Below are 20,029 nucleotides of genomic sequence, written 5' to 3' on the forward strand. Positions count from 1 at the left end.
AAACTCCTATATTGTAATCTTGTACCATATACTAATGCGTATCAGTCAGAATTTCAAAAAAACAATTCTTAATATACGATGAATATTTTTGTAATACACGATGAACATTTTTATAATGCAAGGTGATTTTTTTTCATAATATACAGTGAACTTTTTCTTGGTATATGACGAACATTTTTGTAATATGAAATGAACTTTTTATAGACTACTCAGAAAAAGAAGAAAAATAAACAAAAAAAATTCACAAAGGAAAAAAAGGAACCAAAACAGAAAAAAATGGAACAAAAACACTGAGAACCGGACAAAACAGTGGGAAATACCGGAAGCAAAAAACCACAGAAGAAAAACGAAAAAAAAACCGCAGGAAACAACAACGAACGAAAAAAATCACGTGGATCCATACGTGGCCTTGCCAACTGGAGGCTGGCTTCAGAGAAGCCATGACTATTTTCGTGTTTTTAGTAATTGAATTCCATGAGTTTTGGTCGAATATAGACTTGAATTTGTGCACAAAAAAACCCTTAAATGTTCGCCCCTGCCGACAAAGTTTAATTTCTGGATCCGCCGCTGCAGATGAGAACAACCGCCACAACCACTTTACGTGCCTTGTGATGTTTATCACCACTAAAACATGTCGAGTTAGGCCGTCGCGCACCGGCTCAGAAGACCTGTGTCTTGGTCGGAGTCAAGGCATATATTCGCTGCACACGAGAAACGCGTGTGCAGGTGCGTGTGGCTGGTTTACATGTGCTTTTAAACCCCTGAACCTTTCATCGAACTCTCATCTCACACTCACAGCTCGAGCTCACACACGGACACCACCACCCGGCCTGGCAAACACACCAAGCACAAGGTACGTCTGCTCTCCGGACGGACAGCTGCTAGCTACCTGCAGAGGGGTGCGCTACTCTTTATTATCTCCTTCAACAATCACGTCTTGCCGCTTGTGTGCATCCTTGTTTTACACGATCATTTTCCATATGCAGGTGAGGTCGATCATGGCGAACTCTGCGGCGCGTGGGCCGCCGGCCGGTCGCCTGGTCCTCTTCGTTTGCCCTGCTCCTGCTGCTGCTTCTCCTTAGTCCCAGGCAAGCCCAGGGCCGCGCCACGCCCCGAGGCACTTCGCTGAGGGCTCAAGCCGCGGCGCTTCTCCACTGGAGATCATCCGTCAAGTACTCCGTCAAGCACCAGCTGGGAACCTGGAGAGAGGACGGCATGTATCCGTGCAACTGGACCGGCGTCACCTGCGGCGACACTCGGTCACGCCGAGGAACCATGGTGAAGGTCATCAGTGGAATCTCGCTCGGCGGTGCCGGCATTGCAGGGCGGCTGGACGCCCTGAGTTTCCAGTCACTCCCTTACCTCGTCAACCTCGACCTCAGCGACAACTACCATCTCTCCGGTGCCATCCCTCCAGGCATCGGCTCTCTTTCCATGCTTTCCACCCTCAACTTCTCTGGTGATCAGCTCGTCGGGCACATACCTGCATCAATCTGCAATCTTGGGAGGCTTGTAGAAATGGACCTCTCCAGCAACAATCTCACTGGCCAAATTCCTCCTGCCTTGGGCAATCTTTCAGTAATTGCTGTTCTCTATCTAAATGGGAATAGGCTATCAGGCAATATCCCATGGCACTTCGGACAGTTTCAGAACATGAGGGAGATGGATTTGAGCTGGAATATCCTTTCTGGCCAAATACCTTCCGCCCTTGGGAACTTGACAAATCTCAACGCTCTTAGCCTTTCTGATAATCGTCTCTCGGGACCCATACCTGAAGAGTTAGGACAAATCCAAAGCCTGCAAATACTATACATGCAAAAAAACAACCTGGATGGCATAATTCCGCCCTCCCTTGGAAACCTCACATTGCTCATATACCTGACGACATATCGGAACCAACACACTGGTCCAATCCCGGTAGAGCTTGGGACGCTCTCGAGCTTGATTTTGTTGGACTTGTCAAACAACCATTTATCCGGTTCAATTCCTTCTAGTGTTGCTGGAAATCTTACTTCATTGACCTATTTCGCTATTTCGCGTAACCAAATAACTGGATCCATCCCTCACGAGTTCGGAAATCTCATGAATCTGGAAACCCTCGACCTCTCGGTCAATTTCATAGTTGGATCAATTCCGTCAAGTATTGGGAACATGTCAACACTTAGCCGAATTGACCTACATAGCAATAACCTCTCCAGGGAACTGCCGTTCGAGTTAGGAAATTTGGCAAATTTGGAATCTTTTTCATCCCCCATAAACCAATTGTCTGGCTCAATCCCTCAAAGTATCGGAAAACTGACGAGAATGAAAGAAATGAGACTATTCACCAACCACCTCACTGGTCATTTGCCTTCATCACTATCCAACCTTACCAATTTGGTCGACTTTGAACTCGGTGACAACCAGCTAATCGGACAGTTGCCAGAGTTATGCCAAAGTAAAACGCTACAATTTTTCTCAATTTCTAAAAACAATATTGATGGTCCTATCCCAAAAGGCTTGAGGGATTGCAGTTCACTAACAAGCCTCGGAATAAAAAATAATCAGATCGAGGGAGACATAAGTGAAGCATTTGGGGTATATCCACACCTCAATATCATTAGTTTATTTTCAAACAGGTTTGTAGGCCGGCTTTCGCCAAAATGGGGCTCGTGTCAAAACTTGACAAGTATTGATTTTTCAAACAACATGATAGAAGGTAGTATACCTTCTGAGATGGGGAAGCTAAAAAATCTTGCAATTCTAAATCTGGGTTTCAATAGGTTGACCGGTGAGATACCACCAGAAATTGGCAAGCTAACTAGCATGTATTGGATGGATTTAAGAAACAATCAACTATCTGGCCAGATCCCCAAGAAAATCGGCCAACTTGGCAATCTGGAGCTTCTTGATTTCTCAAACAACCTGTTGAGTGGTAAAATACCAGAAGAGATTGGGAACTGTTTGAAACTGCAGGCGTTACAGATGAATAAGAACAACCTTAGTGGAACTCTTCCTGGTAGTTTGGGTCATTTAGCTTCCCTGCAAGGAATGCTTGATCTTAGTATGAATAGTCTCAGTGGACCAATACCATCGGAACTAAGCAAACTGGAGATGCTGATCTTTGTAAACTTCTCGCACAATCAATTCAGTGGTGTCATCCCTGTCTCCATTGCAAGCATGAAAAGCCTATCAATATTTGATGTATCATACAACTTCCTAGAAGGCTCTATCCCACAAGGGATCCAAAATGCATCAAGTGACTGGTTTCTCCACAACAAAGGTCTTTGTGGAGATCTTATTGGCCTATCTCCTTGTGATTTGCCTACCGCGGATCATAGACGAAAGCATCAGAAATTTATACTATCAATCGGTCTTCCTATGTTTATCGCTACTATCTCAATAGCAGCGAGTGTAATTGCCCTCCTGATTTGCCGCAAGAAAGGATCTAAAAAAACCGACTTTATGAGCAAAAAGGATGTATTCTCTGTATGGAGCTTTGATGGTAGAATGGCATTTGAAGATATTATTGGTGCAACTGACAATTTTGATGAGAAGCATTGCATTGGAGAGGGATCGTATGGCCGTGTTTATAAAGCACAACTTCAAGATGAACAAGTGGTTGCAGTAAAGAAACTCCATGCAGGTGATGAAGAGGCACATGATGAAGAAAGATTCCAGCATGAGATTGAAATGTTAACAAAAGTTCGTCAACGCAGCATCGTCAAGTTGTATGGCTATTGTTCTCATCCACGGTACAGGTTCTTTGTATGCCAATTCATAGAGAGAGGAAATCTAGCTTCTATCTTAAGCAATGAAGAACTAGCATCCCAGTTCCACTGGGAAAGGAGGATAGCTCTAATAAGAGATGTGGCTCAAGCCATCACTTACCTCCATCATGATGTTCACCCACCCATAATTCATAGGGACATCACAAGCAGAAACATCTTATTAGATGTTGACTACAAAGCATTTGTCTCGGATTTTGGTATTGCAAGAATGTTAAAACCCGATTCATCGAATTGGAGCGCACTAGCGGGGACCTATGGCTACATTGCACCTGGTATGTTTATTCGGTACAATACTGTATTCTCTAGTAAGTTGTGTTCGATAGAATGCACTGATGCATACGCCTAACTAATCCTATTCTACTGTGTTGGATGTAGAATGTTCATACACTTCTCTAGTCACGGAGAAATGTGATGTATATAGCTTTGGTATTGTGGTGCTTGAGGTGTTGATGGGCAAACACCCTGGAGATTTGCAGGCTTTTCATTCTTCACTCGAGGACCAGTTTCTACTGGAAGAAATTTTGGACAAACGACTTCCACAACCCGAAGCTGGGGAGGAAGAAGTGAGACGGTGCATCTCTGTGGCATTTGAGTGCCTAACTCCTTCACCCAAAGAAAGGCCAACTATGCTGAAAGTTTATCGAGATGTTTCCATCTGAAGTTATTACTAGTTAAATGCTTGCAGATGTATCATTTTATTCTTGTTCGGTTCAGAACAAACGTGGATTACTTTAGCTGTCCAAGCATCTATCACAAACCAAATAAATAGTGTTATATCTGTTGGGCATCGTAATAGAATATATGGGTGAATGGGTCACAATATTACACTGTATAATTGTTCTTCCGGTGATCATACAGATTTATGATGATATTTTGTAAGGAGGCTTGAAGTGATGATAGTTATCTCATTTATGTTCTCTCTGAACTTCTGTTAGCCCCTGACCTTCCTTTATCTTTAGCACCGCCAACTATGTGGGTTCTTTAAAATTGAGTCGGAAATTCTAAGATGCACTCGGTATGTATGAATATCAGCACGGAGTGAACCAATTAATTTTAAAGAGTACTACTACCATCCTGCTGTGCCTCAATATGGACTGCAAATGAGTGGATAGCATGGTGGACAAGGATGAGGTCAGTGGAGAAGTCACTTAATCCTCCTTGAATAAACTGGAATCTCGTACCTCTCGGCCCCCTCCACTCCGACCTTCGCCTCGCCGTCGCCGGCGCTCTCCTCCGGGTGAAGCCCGGCCGGACGGAGCCGGTGGCAGCGGGACCTGCTCGTCTCGCCTTTGGGGCGGCCTGCTTGCGGACGCGGAACCACGACGGGTAGGTGCTGAACCGCGCGTCGTCCGGCGGCACGTGCGGTACGGCTGGCGGCGACGGTTGCCCAAGCGTGGGCACAGGATGCCAGATCGGGGGGCGCTGCTTCGGCTTAGCGGCGACGCGGGGCGAGATGGTGGCGGCAGGCCCGATGTGGGTACGGGTGAGCCATGGCGGAGCTTGCAGCCGCTGCGAGGCTTTGGCGTTTGTGGTGTCTGCTAATCCGGCTGTGATGCCCGTGGCCATGTGGACGGCACGGCGGTCTTATCTGATAGTCGGGCACAAGGTTTTTAATTTCGGAGACCATATTATTTCGGAGCTCTAATTTCGAAATTTCGAATATTTCGGAAATTATTTCGGATTTGGCGATTTCAAGTTCCACTTAATTTTACAGAATTTTAACAAAATTTAAATTTATTTTGAAATTAGTTTGAATCTGCATCGAAATTTTGGAGTTAAAGATATTTCGCACCCACTGAAATATGTGAAATTTCGAGAATTTCACTGAAATTTCATTGAAAGTTTTAACCCTGGTCGGGCAGCTGCAGCTTGGTGTCGTCATTATTCGAACTGGCGTGGTCGTTCTGATTCAGATTTAGACGGCTTGGTGATCTAGATCTGGTCGGCCGGGCAGTGGTGGCTGCATGACTCCATGATGGGAGTGGTGAAGCGACCCCCTACGGCTCCATGACGGATGTAGTCATCAAAAGGTCATCGGAAGCGTTCATCTCTCCCGATCTAGTGGTTGGTAGAGAAATGGTTGTGCAGCTATGGCGGTCGTACATCGCATGTAGCTGCTGGATCGTGAAAAAGTGATGGTGACAATACATGAGTGACTTCGATGGTGGTGCTCCTCGAGCGTCTAGACTTGAGCTCCAGGGTGAAAGCCTAGTATGCCTGAGTTGGTTATACCTGGCAATGGCGACGTTTTGTGTACATTGTTACCTTGTTGTGGCATTGCTCGGATATACTCGGTCTGATTATTCATGGTGAAAACCTAGATTCCAGCCTTGGTGATTGGATCTGGTGACGGCGGCGCTTGAGCGTCACATCCTTCTTGAAGGCGTCACTGCAGAAGAACCTCGTCGTCCGTGTGATGTCATGAGATGGTTGGTGCGGATATGGTCAATGTTGTAGTTTGCCGATCGCAGATCTGATTGCTACCGGGTTTTTTTCCCGCTTAAGTACAGCTTTGGTCTTATATGACTTTGTTAGTCGCTTGCGTGTTTGTGTGTGTTGGTTTTGACTGTGTGCATTCTAGTTATGCAGAAACCGGGTGTGTGTTTATCGTGTTTCTATTCTCTTGATGTTTCATTTTGAATAAATAAAATCCACCCTTTGTCAAAAACATATCACTACTAGTCTGAACTCTTGTTGCCCTATCAGATACTCTACGCTTCTCTCTTGCCAAGTGCAACCGTGGAGGGAGGGCGTACGGCAAGCAACTCGGCGACATTTGGCATGTTGGTAACCTGAGATGCAGTTGCAGCAGCAACTTGAAGGGCCATGGCTCTGCCTGCAATGGTGATGAACTGATGATGCAAAACTACCAGCTGCAGAGATGAGGATGTTTATTCTGATTCCTCCTTCAAACTGAATATGTACTCCTATGCCCATTCTGCTTGGATCTGGAGTGGAGTTGCTCGTATTCTTTCCCCCAACTCAAGTGGCATCCCAGTATTACCCTGCATCCTGTAATTAAAAAAAAATCTGATTTGATTGTAGAACCTTGCTTTGAAATACTTTCAGATTCTTGATTTAGCCGCACACCTTGTTTAATGGACGGACCTGTTTCATCTGTGCAAGATGCTAATGACATACCCCGCAAAAAAAGAAGATGATAATGCCATGTGCAGTGTTCGTTTTTCTGCCAAAAGGGCGATCATTCCTGGACTTCGATAAACACTATAAGAAATTCATTATATTGCTCAAAGAAGCCTGAGGTGGTTTAGAATTGAGAATACGTACCCTGAATAATAGCAGGAATTGTGCCAAGGGTCTGAACAAAATATCCGGTTTTTATTTTATATCAAGGTTCAGAGAACCAAGCTGCTTTGGGCAATGTGCAAGTAAAGAATAAGTGCAGGTCGGTTTCTTCCAGATTACATCTTGAGAAATGTTTTTCGTTGCGAGAAGAATCATCCTCTAAGCAAAATTTTGGATGGAACAGAAAAGCTGTTCAACTCTCTGAGGCTCATGTAAATCTTGCAAAGAAATCCTGTAGGCATTTTTAGAAGTGCACTTCCCTGAATGATGAAGTTTGCAGCAGAGGAATAGGGAGTTATATCATTGCTTTGCCAGCCTAACTAGGGACTCTGGCTATACTTCTTAAGTACTGAGGCGAGTTAACGAGTATGTTGAGTTCTAGCCAGAAGAACAGCCGAGTCAACGAGCATGTTGCCCTCTGTACTCCAAGGAAACACAAATGTTCTCAGATTATAGCGAGATTATGTACAGTAAGCATGCTCCACCTTATGTCCACGCAAGCCCAAGACCGTGCTTCGCCTCCAGCTGTAGCAGAAGCACGTTGCGACACTTCACTGAGGCCTCTCCCAGTGCACGGGTGCTTAGATGACGGCACTTCACTGAGATCCGAGACCCTAATGGTTACTTAAGAAAAGCAATAAGGGGAAGGAAACAAATAACACAACCTGATCTTTTTTGAGGCAACAGTTACTAGCAGATATTAAGGAAAATAAAAAGGGAGGAGTAATTTACGATGCCAAGAAAAAAAATGTGAAAGGAAACATCGTGCTAAGGAGCCAACTTGCATATGTAAAGATTCAGGTCAAAAAGCCAATGTGCAGTTGTGGACATCCTTGTATCTCACTCCTGCTCTATTACCTAAGGGGTGTACACTAAGAAATCGATGTGAAACTGCCTCCTTAAATTGAGTGAAAACTTCCACATTTCATTGGCATACTGTCAAGTGCCTAGTAGCAACATCCCACATCTTCTCACAAGCAACGGTCAATGTGGCCTTTTGCTTTAATTAATCTTTATTTTGTGCTAAAGAGATAAAGAATGAGAGACTAACCTGGTGGCAAAGCTCCCCCTGTAAATACATTTTATCACTCTTAAGGTTCTTGGAAACCAGAACAACAAGCCCTCACCTATTCAGTGATCATCCTATAGTTGGTATGGCTCGAGGAGATACTGAAGATAATTCAGTAAGGAGGCATATGGAGGAATTCAATGCATGGGTAAATGACACAACAGATATTAATATTTATAATTTATGTTACTGTGGGGAGTGTCACAATGTCTAATATCCATGCTTCACAAGTATTGTTTGATCTAGGCAGCACGTTTTTCTAGCTAGGAATCAGAAGACATGATATATATTTAGCAATGTTTAGTACTCCCTCCGATCCATATTAATTGTCAATGATTTAGTACAATAATAAAGTTATACTAAATCATCGACAAGTAATATGGTTCGGAGGGAGTACAATTTATAATGTGTATTTGCTCATCATTCTTGTATACGGCGATATTGTTGGCAGTTGGCAAGGCTTGAGACCATGAATAAAGAAGAACTAAAGGAGTATGGTAAGAAAAACAAAGATATGTTTAATTGTGAAATGTAGCGGAAGTTAAGAAGGTAATTCTTATATAATTAGTTCCTTGAAACTTACTTTATTCCTACAATGTCATAGTTGTATATAATGTGTGAATCCAATAAATTTTCTCAAGATTAAGAAATTCACTTGTGGAGCTTCAGCGAAATAAACAAGAACAACAACAACCCAAAATGAAAAGGAAGAGGACTGCGCTAAGTCCAGTATTGGGGTCGGTGCTAAAGTTCCACAAGGACGATGATGATACCAACCCCCAGGAGGAGCTCCTAGTACATGTTTTTTTAGACCCTCCTAGCACATGTTGAAGTGTATAATATCCGTCCCGCTACAAGTCAATATTAAAAGGTGCTCGACTAAATTATCATGTGGCTATTTATGTATTGTTGTAGATTTTTTTTTCATGTAAAGTGTGAGTCAATGAAGATAAAGAGGTGTTTGGAATTTGTGTTGCCGACATGTTAATGATGTGTGGCTATTATGTATGGCCTTGGATTTCATTCCATGTAAACTTGTATATTTATGGTAACAAAAGAGGTGTCCTATTGTCGAGTCCATGTTGCTATGTCTGCCATGCGGTAGGGACTAGGGAGTTATATTCTACATATTTCTTCAATAAATTAACCTTTTGGAAATTGATCGCCTTTTTTCTACTTGTCAGGTGCCTATAATTCAATTGTTCTTATTTTCGATTTTTGGAAAAAAATGGCCTAGAGCAAAATCTAAGTTCTCGGTTTTGTCAAAAGGAAGGCAGGTTTTATGTTTCAAAGATATAAGTTGGGTTTTGTACAAGCTTGGCATGAATTCATCTGGCAGGATTTCTGAAATGGTTGGGACTGCAAGCTCACGCTCTTCTTGAGTAACAGGGCCACCAACGCACGCACAATTATCAGCTCATTCTGGAGCGGCTCTTCACATCGTAAGTTCCTAACATGACCACTAGCTTTATATGTTAGTGTGTTTTTTTTGCTCCAGGTGTTATTCCAACTCGGTTGTTTAAGAAGAGATGAATCCAACTAGGAAACACTCGACCTTTCTTGCTGCTCTCCGCCCTTAACACCAATTGCCAAACCACACCAGAAAGTAAACCAAAAATACGAGAAAGAAATCAATAATTGGACAGATGTAGGGGTCAATCGATGCGAAACTGCCTCACGTACGATCAACTAGCATACGAATTGTACGAGAAGAGACAGGCCCGTTTTCTGAGGTCTTGGCCCACCACACCAGATGAGTCTTGTCGTACACAGATCCTACAGAATTTGATCGTACGTATAGCAGCTCTCCAATCGATGGAAGCGTCCAGGTTCAGTTACAACCTCAATGTTGTAGTCACATTATTAAAGTTCGAGGCAGCGCACTGACACTGACATTGGAGCACACTAGATCCCTCCTCCCTAGACCCTCCACTCGTTACGTCAGCATACCTTCGAGATGCTTAGGGGCTACATACCAATACTACATGTTGCCTTACGAAACATGCTATATCTAAGGCACCCACCCGTGTGGTTTGACCCAATATCACATAAATGCTTACTTTGTAACGTGCTTGGGAAAATGGAGCACACCTATGTCAAGGGTCAAAATTTAAATAAAGTCATTCAGCTGTATCAGCCAGTCCCGCGTGTCAAACTATGAGGAATACCCCGGGCAACAAAAGTGGATTGCTTAAACTAGAGAAAATTATTGGATCCACACATATATACAAGAACAATTTGTAGGAATGAAGTAAGTTTCAAGGAACTAATTGTATAAGAGGCTTACCTTCTTAAATGCCGCTACCATTTGTCTGTTAAACACATGTTTGTTTTTCTTAGCATACTGCATTAGTTCTTCTTCATTCATGGTCTCAAGCCTTGACAGCTGCCAACAATGTCGTCGTGTCCAGGAATGATGACCAAGTACATATGAGACAGTTGTACTAAACATTACTTAAATATATCATGCCTCCTGATTCTTAGCTAGAAAAAAGTGATGCCTTGATCTAATAATATTTGTGAAACACGGAGATTATAGACACCAAGACACTCCCCATAGTAACAGAATGTACAAACATCAATATTGTTTGTGCCATTTACCCATGCATTGAATTTCTCTATGTGCCCCCTTACCGAATTACATTCATTATCTCCTTAGCCATATCAACTACACGATGATCATTGAATAGGTTAGGGGTTGTTCTAGTTTGCAAGAACCTTAAGAATGATAATGTGTATTTATAGGGTAGCTTCACCAACAGGTTAGTCTCTCATTGTTTATCTCTTTAGCGCAAAATAAATATTAATTAAAGTAGAATGTCACATTGACCGTTGCTTGTATGAAGATGCGAGGTGTTGCTACTAAGCACTTTACAATATGCGAATGAAATGTGGAAGTTTTCACTCGACTGCAGGAAATAGTTTCACTTCTTTCTTAGTGTACACCCCAAAGGCAATAGTACAGTCACATGATACAACGATGTCCACAACTGCACATGGGCTTTTTACCTAAATCTCTACATCTACATGTTGAGCGCTGCTATCTCGTGCGCGCGCTGCAACGCTCGAATTCAGACAGGCTGCGGTTGCCTTTTTTAGCAAGTGTGGGTTGCCTTTTTTAGCAAGTGTGGGACATAGTTTGAGGTAAATCCGGCCCCACCCCGGGCCCCACCCATTGAAATCAGGGGGGTGAGATTATGGTTCACGGGAGAGAGAGAGCAGGGAGGGTCCAGCGCTGTACATGCACATGTGGGATGCTGTTTTAACGTGGGTGGGCCCATCTGTCCTTGGCTTTCGCTAGCGGGAGGAAAAGAGGTCGCTCGTTGCGACGCTCGCTCGCGAAGGAGCGTTTCCGCTTGCATCCATGCCTCCGGGTACGAGTTTGCTATGTCAGTTTGTCGTGGGCCCATCGAAAAAACGACATGTTGTCCTATATATGGGGGTCACCGTTCTTATTCCCTCTTCGTGTCTTCTCTTTGCCTTCTTACTTGCAATGCTTGCAACTGATTCAGGTTTCTTCTTGTCCGCCGGTGGGCATGCGTTGCTTCGGTTGCGCCATCCGGGTATGTTTGTGTGCCCGACTCAGGGTGCTCTTGGTCTACGTGTCGGCTTGGTACCACAACGAGAAGACTAGTTACCTAGGGTTGTCTACGGAGGTGATGTAGGACATGTATTCGGTCTCTGAACCCGGTTTCGACCAATTTTGGCGTCACTAGGGAGGCTGGTTGTCGGTATCTTCTGGTCGTAGTCCTATTGCTTGGTTCCTGCGTTTTGGTGTTGCTTGGTCATTGTGCGACTTCAGAAAGTTTGTTCTGAAAGTCCGAGCACTAGTAGAAAAGAGGGCTTTGGTTCAGGCCGGGTCAGCCCATTAGTCCCGGTTCAGTTCAGAACCGGGACCCATGGGGCACTGGTCCCGGCTCGTGAGGCCAGGGGTCTGCTGGGCCCCGTGGGGGCATTGGTCCCGGTTCGTCTGGCTCCTTTGGTCCCGGTTGGTGGGACGAACCGGGACCAATGGGCCTCGCTCCTGGCCCATCATCATTGGTCCCGGTTGGTGGCTTGAACCGGGACCACAGGCTGCCCTTTAGTCCCGGTTCATACTACGAACCGGGACCAATGAGGTGCCTATATATACCCCTCGCCCGCGAGCAGAGCACTCCAGTGCTCTGTTTTTCTCTGGCCGGCGAGGGGAGGGCTTTGTGGTGCTCTACCTCACCTCCGATGTAGATGAGGTGTTCGATGAAATGACCGAGCCACACTAGATAAGCTTTCTCGTCTCGAAGCTCGACCTCAAAGCTTCATTTTCCACGAGATTTGTCTAGGTTTAGCGGTCCGTCACGTCCCATTCCCGTCTTCACCGCCGTCGATCGCGCGCGCCGATCTCGTCGCCGGCAGCACCGTGGTGAGCCTCTTGTTCTTATCTTCTTTCTGAAAGAAAAAATTCTTACTTTAGATAGATACTTGTCTAATTTTCTTACTATTTTATTGCTTGTTATTATATAGTGCGATGGTTTTGGTATCCGCCCCCGTCGGCCCTCGTCCTGTCTATGATTCGGATGTGGTATATATTATCTTTATAACTATTGGTTCATTTATTGTTTATGAAAATTATGCCGACCAACGTGACATAGATTTTATTTATCTAGGAGGTATGTGAACCGGAAATTCCAACCGACCCTATTGTCGAGAGGTTAAATTTAGTTGAAGAAGAAAACAATTTCTTGAAGGAAAAAATAAAAAAAATTGAGGAGAAGAAGATGATATTGGAGTTGCATGTTGCGGATGTCGTCGATGATCACAAGATCAAGATGGATGCAATGCGCTTGAAGATTAGAAAGATTAGAAAATATGCCATTCATACCGAGGCTTGGTATCATTATGCCATTGGATCAATTGTTACCTTGGTTGTGATTATGATCGCATTTGTTTTCGCATTGAAATGTTTTACATAGTTTCAATGTATGGTTTAATTAATTAGATGCTCTGGAGAGCAATATGTTGTTAGATGAGAACTATGTATGTACTTTGGTTTTAATGTGATGATGAACTTCTATTAATTTGGTCACTTAATTATCTATTCATGATGTTCTGTAATGGTTTTTGACACACTTAATTATATATAATGCACGCAGATGAACCGGCAATGGATGTACGGTGACAGACACACCTCCGAGTACATTAAGGGCGTGCATGATTTTCTCGAAGTGGCTGAGGCAAACAAGCATAATGGTTTTATGTGTTGTCCATGCCCTAAATGTGGGAATATGAAGTCTTACTCTGACCGTAAAATCCTTCACACCCACCTGCTTTACAAGGGTTTCATGCCACACTATAATGTTTGGACGAGGCACGGAGAAATAGGGGTTATGATGGAAGACGACAAAGAAGAAGAGGACGATGATAACTATGTGCCCCCTGAATACGGTGATGCTGCAAGGGGGAAAGCTGCTGAAGATCAAGAGGAACCAGACGATGTGCCCAATGATGCTGCAAGGGGGGAAGCTGCTGAAGATCAAGAGGAACCAGTGCCTGATGATGATGATCTCCGCCGGGTCATTGTCGATGCAAGGACGCAATGCGAAAGTCAAAAGGAGAAGCTGAAGTTCGATCGCATGTTAGAGGATCACAAAAAAGGGTTGTACTCCAATTGCGAAGATGGCAACACAAAGCTCGGTACCGTACTGGAATTGCTGTAGTGGAAGGCAGAGAATGCTGTGCCTGACAAAGGATTTGAGAAGCTATTGAAAATATTGAAGAAGAAGCTTCCAAAGGATAACGAATTGCCCGACAATACATACGCAGCAAAGAAGGTCGTATGCCCTCTAGGATTGGAGGTGCAGAACATACATGCATGCCCTAATGACTGCATCCTCTACCGCGGTGCGTACAAGGATCTGAACGCATGCCCGGTATGCGGTGCATTGCGGTATAAGATCAGACGAGATGACCCTGGTGATGTTGACAGCGAGCCCCCAGGAAGAGGGTTCCTGCGAAGGTGATGTGGTATGCTCCTATAATACCACGGTTGAAACGTCTGTTCAGAAACGAAGAGCATGCCAAGTTGATGCGATGGCACAGTGAGGACCGTAAGAAAGACGGGAAGTTGAGAGCAGCAACCGAGAGGGGAAATGACACGTATTATGGTTACATAGTGGACATATGGGAACTTGACTACGGACATGATTTTAAGGTCCATTTGTTTAAGTGCAAATGGGTTAATCTGTCAGGAGGCGGGGTACAGGTAGACCCACAGTACGGAATGACAACAGTGGATCTGAAAAATCTTGGGTACACTGATGAACCGTTCGTCCTAGCCAATGATGTGGCACAGGTTATCTATGTGAAGGACATGTCTACCAAACCGAGAAAAAGAAAAGATAAGGAAGCGAATACAGCATACAATGAGCCAAAGCGCCACATAGTTCTTTCAGGAAAAAGGGACATCGTGGGAGTGGAGGGCAAGACAGACATGTCTGAAGATTATGAAAAGTTTCATGAAATTCCTCCCTTCAAAGTCAAGGCTGACCCAAGCATCCTGATAAACGATGAAGATTATCCATGGTTACGGCGCAATAAGCAAATGACACAAGCGAAAAAAAAGTGAAGACTTTCTCCCGCAACTATTATGATGATACCATGCCAACTTTGTAACAGACGAGTATGATACCATTGTCCGTTTTGTACACGAAGTGCATCCAGTTTTTGCCGTAACCCTCTCAACTTTCTTGCACATGCTACGTGAATGAAATGATGACACCATGCCAACTTTCAACCTTTTCATAGTTCATTTGAAATGCTTTTCAATTTCAGGGTCTTATAGCTCAAAATAATCAATAAATGCATGGAAAATAACAAATGAAGTCAGAAAGGGTTGAAAATTGATGATGTGGCTTTGAATGGTGCATTTTGAACACACAAAAAGTCAGAAGTTCAAATAAGTTTCAAAAAATGAAATCCCTTTGTAACAGACGAGTTTCCGTATGAAATCCTGATACTTCGAAAGAGATTGTCCGTTTTGTACACGAAGTGCATCCAGTTTTTGCCGTAACCCTCTCAACTTTCTTGCACATGCTATGTGGATGAAATGATGATACCATGCCAACTTTCAACCTTTTCAGAGTTCATTTGAAATGCTTTTCAATTTTAGGGTACAAAAAGTCTTATAGCTCAAAATAATCAGTAAATGCATGAAAAATGGTGCATGAAAAATAACAAATAAAATAAATAAGTAATTAGAAACAAAATAATATAAAATTTAATAAAATATATAAGTAGAAACAACATATAATAAACTTTAATAACATAAATAAAATTTATGAAACTAAAATTATCAAAGTATTTTTTGTTCAAAACATTATAAGCAACATCTAGTATTATTGAAACTAAAATTATATAAAATTAATGCAACTAAAATTATCGAAGTATTTTCTGTTCAAAATCATTGAAAGCAAAAAGAATTTTCATAAAGAAATTTTTTTCATAGAAACTTTAATAGCAAAAAGAATTATCATAAAGTAAAATAAATAAGTAATTAGAAACAAAATAAAATAAAATGAATAAGTTTTTTGTTGTAAGTAGAAACAAAACAAAACAAATAAAGAAAAAAGAAAACAAAAAAACAGGCAAAAAATAAAAAATATGCCACCTACTGGGCCACCACGGCCTGAATACGACTAGAAACCCATCGATGGGCCAGGATTCAGGCCCGCAGAAGGCCCAGTAGGCCCATCAGTCATAGCAGTGACAATTAGGCCCGTAAGCCTGCAATGGAGAGAAGCTCGAGAGGGGTGCGGCAGTAGGGCTTATAAACCACTGCGCGCCCCTCTCAACTAGCGAGGTGGGACTAAACTTTCGACGCAGCAGCACAAGGCCTTTGGTCCCGGTTGGTGGCACCAACCGATACTAAAGGGGTGCATTGGTACCGGTTCGTGGCACTAACCGGTACCAATGCCCCCCCCCCCCTTTAGTCCCGGTTGGTGCCACCAACCGGGACCAAAGGCCGCCGCTTCCGCCCTTTGGGCTGCTGAAAAGAGGCCTTTGGTCCCGGTTGGTGACACCAACCGGGACTAAAGGTGGCATTGGTACCGGTTTGTGCCACCAACCGGTACCAATGGGTTTGCTATATAAGCCAGCACTTGTGAAAATTTCGTCAGTTCTTCGATCCCTCCGACGACGCCGTCATGCTGCCCGAGCTCGCCGTGCCTCTGTCGCGCCCCCGACCACGCCGCGCGCCCTCGCCGTGCCTCTGCCGCGCCCCCGACCCGCCCCGCCGTCGCCCGCGCCCTCGCCGTCGCCGCGTCCTCGCCCGACATCGTCGCCGCGCGCCGTCCCTGCCCCGACGCGCGCCGCCCCTGCCCCGACGTGCGCCGCCCCTGCCCCGACGCGCCGGCCCTGCCCCGCCGCGCGCCGCTCCTGCCCCGACGCCGTCTCCGCGCCACTCCCCGCGCCCCTGCTTGCCCCGACGCCGCCCGCCGCGCGCTCCTCCCTCTGTGAGCACCGCGCCTTTGCCGGGCCCGCCGGCGTGCTATTTTTTTTACATGTTTTTACATTTTCATATATGTATGTATGTATTTTTTAGATATATGTATTTTTTTATGTATGTATGTATTTTTACATGTTTTTTGTATGTATGTATGTATTTTTTCAATTGTAATGATGTTTTAAAAATACATATATGCAAAAGTTAGATTTTTAGAAATGTTTTATCTATATATGTTCTCTGATTTAGTACATTTTAGATTAGTTTCATTTTCAGAAAAGTTTTATATATTTAGGAAGAAGGAATAGAAGGAAGAAAAAGGAAGCAGCGATTCGGTGCCCGAGCGCAACTGCACCTGAAATCTCGCGCGTCTATTCCTGGCTTGGGATGCGAACAATTCCAACTGGCGAGTCCGACGCGAGCGGCAGTAATTCGGGCGTACGCGTGAATACGGTGTGAAACAGTGGCGCATGCGTGGGGCCACGGCGTAGGGAAGGGGTGGAGGTCACGGGATGGCGTGCTAGGCCGTGGACCAAGACGTTAACCTTTTTGCCGAGCCAGGGATCGGATAATGGGTCCAGGACGGGAGTCGACATCTGAGTCGTTTGTCGGAATTCGGGGTACCACAGGCGCGCACATGTGGGCAAAGGGCTGTCCCTCGGCTTGTCCTGGTTCATCCTGGAAACCCTCGCTGCCACCCTCTTTGGGGAAACCCTCGCCGCCATCCTCGGTACCACTCCTGCGTCTCGTGTTGCGGCTGTTCCTTGCGGCGGCGCTCGTTCTTTGCCGTCGACGACAAGGGGATGGATGGATCTAGTATGGAGTTCCTGCTGGACGCCGTCGACAGGTTAGTCTGCACAGATCTATGAAATTGCTTTTGGTATTTCCTGGGCAAAGCTGCATCACACGCAAGAGAGCCCTGACGAACTGCCTTTGTGCCGGTGATTGCCATATGTTTTTTCAGGAGTTCGCTGACAACCTTGAGCAGTTAGATCCGGTTCCCCTCGTTTTCCTTTCAGACAACAGAGCCGGTCTTTCGGTTCCTGCTGATGCGAATGATGGGTCTGATATCGCTGAAAAGGTCGGAGAAGATAGAGTGCGGGAAGGTGTGCACCGTAGTCGTGATGCATCTCAGACGAGGTCGGCTCAGTCGAACGACAGAGTCAATCCAGAGGCCCCTGGCTGGACTAAAAGGTGTGAAGCAAAATCCTCCCTGATCGTCAACTGTTTTTCTTCAACTACGTATGCAACTTATATGCAGAAATGCAGAATGCATTTTTCTTAAGAAAAATGTAGGTTACTTTGTTGGTCGTTTAGCTAGCAGAACCACTGACAGTCTGACATTACTCTACAAAGATGCCTCTGAAATCACTATTACTGAAAATGAGCAAAATTAGACCTTGAATGTGAGCATCTGAAAATGAGCAAAATTAGACCTTGAATGTGAGCATGAACCTAAAGCAGTTTTCGTTCTATTGTACAAAGTTTTTTCCAGAGAGGGCACAAAAGCAATAGCCGTATAATTATGAAAGCATGTTTTCTCTGTTTTTCAGACGCATGTACTAATGGGATTATACCAGCGAGAGGAGGTGCATCAAACAACTGTGTAGCCGGAAGTTCCAGTGAACCGGAAGATGAGGAAAGGAAAGAACGTGCAGGCAGCGAACAGCAGCACTTGTTATAGTCGACCGAGCCATAGACAATTCAGGACTCTTCAAAGGTTCTCAAGTGATGTGTGTTCATGCTTGTTTTGTTTTATAGATCCAGTAAAAAAAGATTGTGTGATGTCGTCCAGGTATATTCGAGCAAGCGAGGGGTCTCCTGTCAAGACTTGGAGTGGAAGGATACAACGGATGTAAGTAATTACAACACGTCAATTTCCACATACTGTTTGTGTTTATCACTATGATACCAAGATTGCGGATTGAAAGATTGGCATGTTCTGTTAATTTAGCTGGTGCAGCACCTGATGGTCAATGACCGAGGAGCGTCAACCCCGCATGCACGGGAGATGGTGAGGATGACATCAATTGGGATGAGCTAGAGCGAAAGCCAGGAAGCTGCACAAATGGAAGCTGAACAGCAAAACGGTTATGTGCCGGTTGGCATACTGGATGCAGCTATAGTAGTTAAAGATGAAGACGACAACAACCGGGGAGAACTGGTGCGCAATAAATGTGTGAAAACAATTTTGTCTGCTGTGTATGCAATTAACTGTTCGTTGATCTAATAATATTGTTGTGAATTTCAGAACTGGACGCTGATTTCCTAAATGTATTTTGATGATGAAGGTATTTGTTCATACGGGTCAGATGGAATTGTATGGTTTATGCTGACTGGCCCTGTCTTGATTATACACCTTGTTCTGCACTGCAGATGGTGGTGACGGGCAAGCTCCGACCAAGAGCATGACTAGTGGTGATGGGCAAGCTCCGACTAAGAGCATGACTAGTGGTGACGGTGGCTCAGCATCTTGATTCCAGCAGGCGATTGTGAACTATCTGCAGAAGTGTGGGATTAAGTACACGGTGAATAACCATGGTAAAACACATGGTTCCAGGGCAGAAGCTGCAAGTGCAGATACAGATAATATACATCAAGGAGTGAATAGGGTGAGAAGTACCCTCCATCGATCGGGCTGTACCATGTACAACTGTCTGATCTCATGACATTTTCAAGTTCAATGTGAACATGATGGAATGTGGAGAAAACGTTCTCAATAAGTAAGCATTACTGCCATCCATGGATTTTTTTTCTCTTTTTTTTGGCCTGATATTGATGGAAAAAACACTAACTAGTACCTCACAGGAAATGGTTTAAGCACTTCCACCCTGTATTGGCGGTGGCATCTGGTCAGGACCTGAAGGATGAGCTCACTCCCGGTAACGAGTTGACATTGAATTTGTGGAGGTGCATCCATCACATGCTTAGTCAGAAGGAGAAATAATGTATTGCGGATGGCTTGATAGGTTTAGAAGGATTTTTTGTGCATGTTTTGTTGTAAGTGCACAGCTTAATTAAAATTGTGTTCTGTGCACCCTAGTACTCCCTCTGTCTAGGTGAGTAAGTCATCTTACGAAAACCAAATAATCCCAAAACACTTAGGCGCGGTGCATTAACTCTCACCTTGTTTTTTGTTTCTTGACATAAATAAAGGAATCAACCAATAAGAGATGTGGGCTGTGTCTGCTTTTAATGACTTGAGGCTACCAAACACGACATGCAGTGGTCAGTTCATTGCATGCAAGGCTATTAATTAGCAAATGAACATTAACTTCTCTTGTTTTCCCCTCTGCCTTGGTCACGGTGCACAACCTAAGATGACTTACTCACCTAGACAGAGGGAGTAGTACATGTGCTTGCAAATGCAATTAAGTTCCTGTACCCTGGGAGGGTAGAATTGGACAT

The 20,029-nt window shown here is 44.3% G+C and overlaps 2 protein-coding genes and 1 long non-coding RNA gene across 9 annotated transcripts in view; 2 read left to right on the forward strand and 1 right to left on the reverse strand.

Moving 5' to 3' along the window:
* Positions 1-5,370, reverse strand: part of LOC123122417 (uncharacterized) — a 59,155-nt gene extending 53,785 nt beyond the window's left edge. For all 5 annotated transcript variants that reach the window (XM_044542612.1, XM_044542614.1, XM_044542615.1 and 2 more), the window contains exon 1: positions 4,952-5,370. In XM_044542612.1, coding sequence (XP_044398547.1) covers positions 4,952-5,336 — 385 coding nt within the window. In that variant the 5' untranslated portion in view covers positions 5,337-5,370. The remainder of the gene's footprint in view (positions 1-4,951) is intronic.
* On the forward strand, positions 798-4,429 carry LOC123122416 (probable leucine-rich repeat receptor-like protein kinase At1g35710). Of its 2 annotated transcripts, XM_044542610.1 has the most exons (3): positions 798-899; positions 987-4,042; positions 4,146-4,429. In XM_044542610.1, the coding sequence occupies exons 2-3, from the start codon at positions 1,216-1,218 to the stop codon at positions 4,427-4,429; spliced, it is 3,111 nt and encodes a 1,036-aa protein (XP_044398545.1). In that variant the 5' UTR covers positions 798-899; positions 987-1,215. The 2 variants fall into 2 exon arrangements, with proteins under 2 accessions (XP_044398545.1, XP_044398543.1); XM_044542608.1 differs by lacking the exon at positions 798-899 and having other exon boundaries at positions 977-4,042.
* Positions 5,371-17,241: 11,871 nt separating the features above from the next.
* LOC123125297 (uncharacterized) lies at positions 17,242-19,663 on the forward strand. Of its 2 annotated transcripts, XR_006461381.1 has the most exons (8): positions 17,242-17,468; positions 17,586-17,815; positions 18,175-18,341; positions 18,417-18,476; positions 18,576-18,785; positions 18,873-18,912; positions 18,998-19,344; positions 19,430-19,663. It is a non-coding gene; the product is annotated as an uncharacterized lncRNA (long non-coding RNA). The 2 variants fall into 2 exon arrangements; XR_006461380.1 differs by having other exon boundaries at positions 18,175-18,476.
* Positions 19,664-20,029: the final 366 nt, after the last annotated feature.

The sequence above is a fragment of the Triticum aestivum genome, chromosome 5D, assembly GCF_018294505.1.
Source record: "Triticum aestivum cultivar Chinese Spring chromosome 5D, IWGSC CS RefSeq v2.1, whole genome shotgun sequence".
In the NCBI taxonomy this organism is placed as follows: domain Eukaryota; kingdom Viridiplantae; phylum Streptophyta; class Magnoliopsida; order Poales; family Poaceae; genus Triticum; species Triticum aestivum.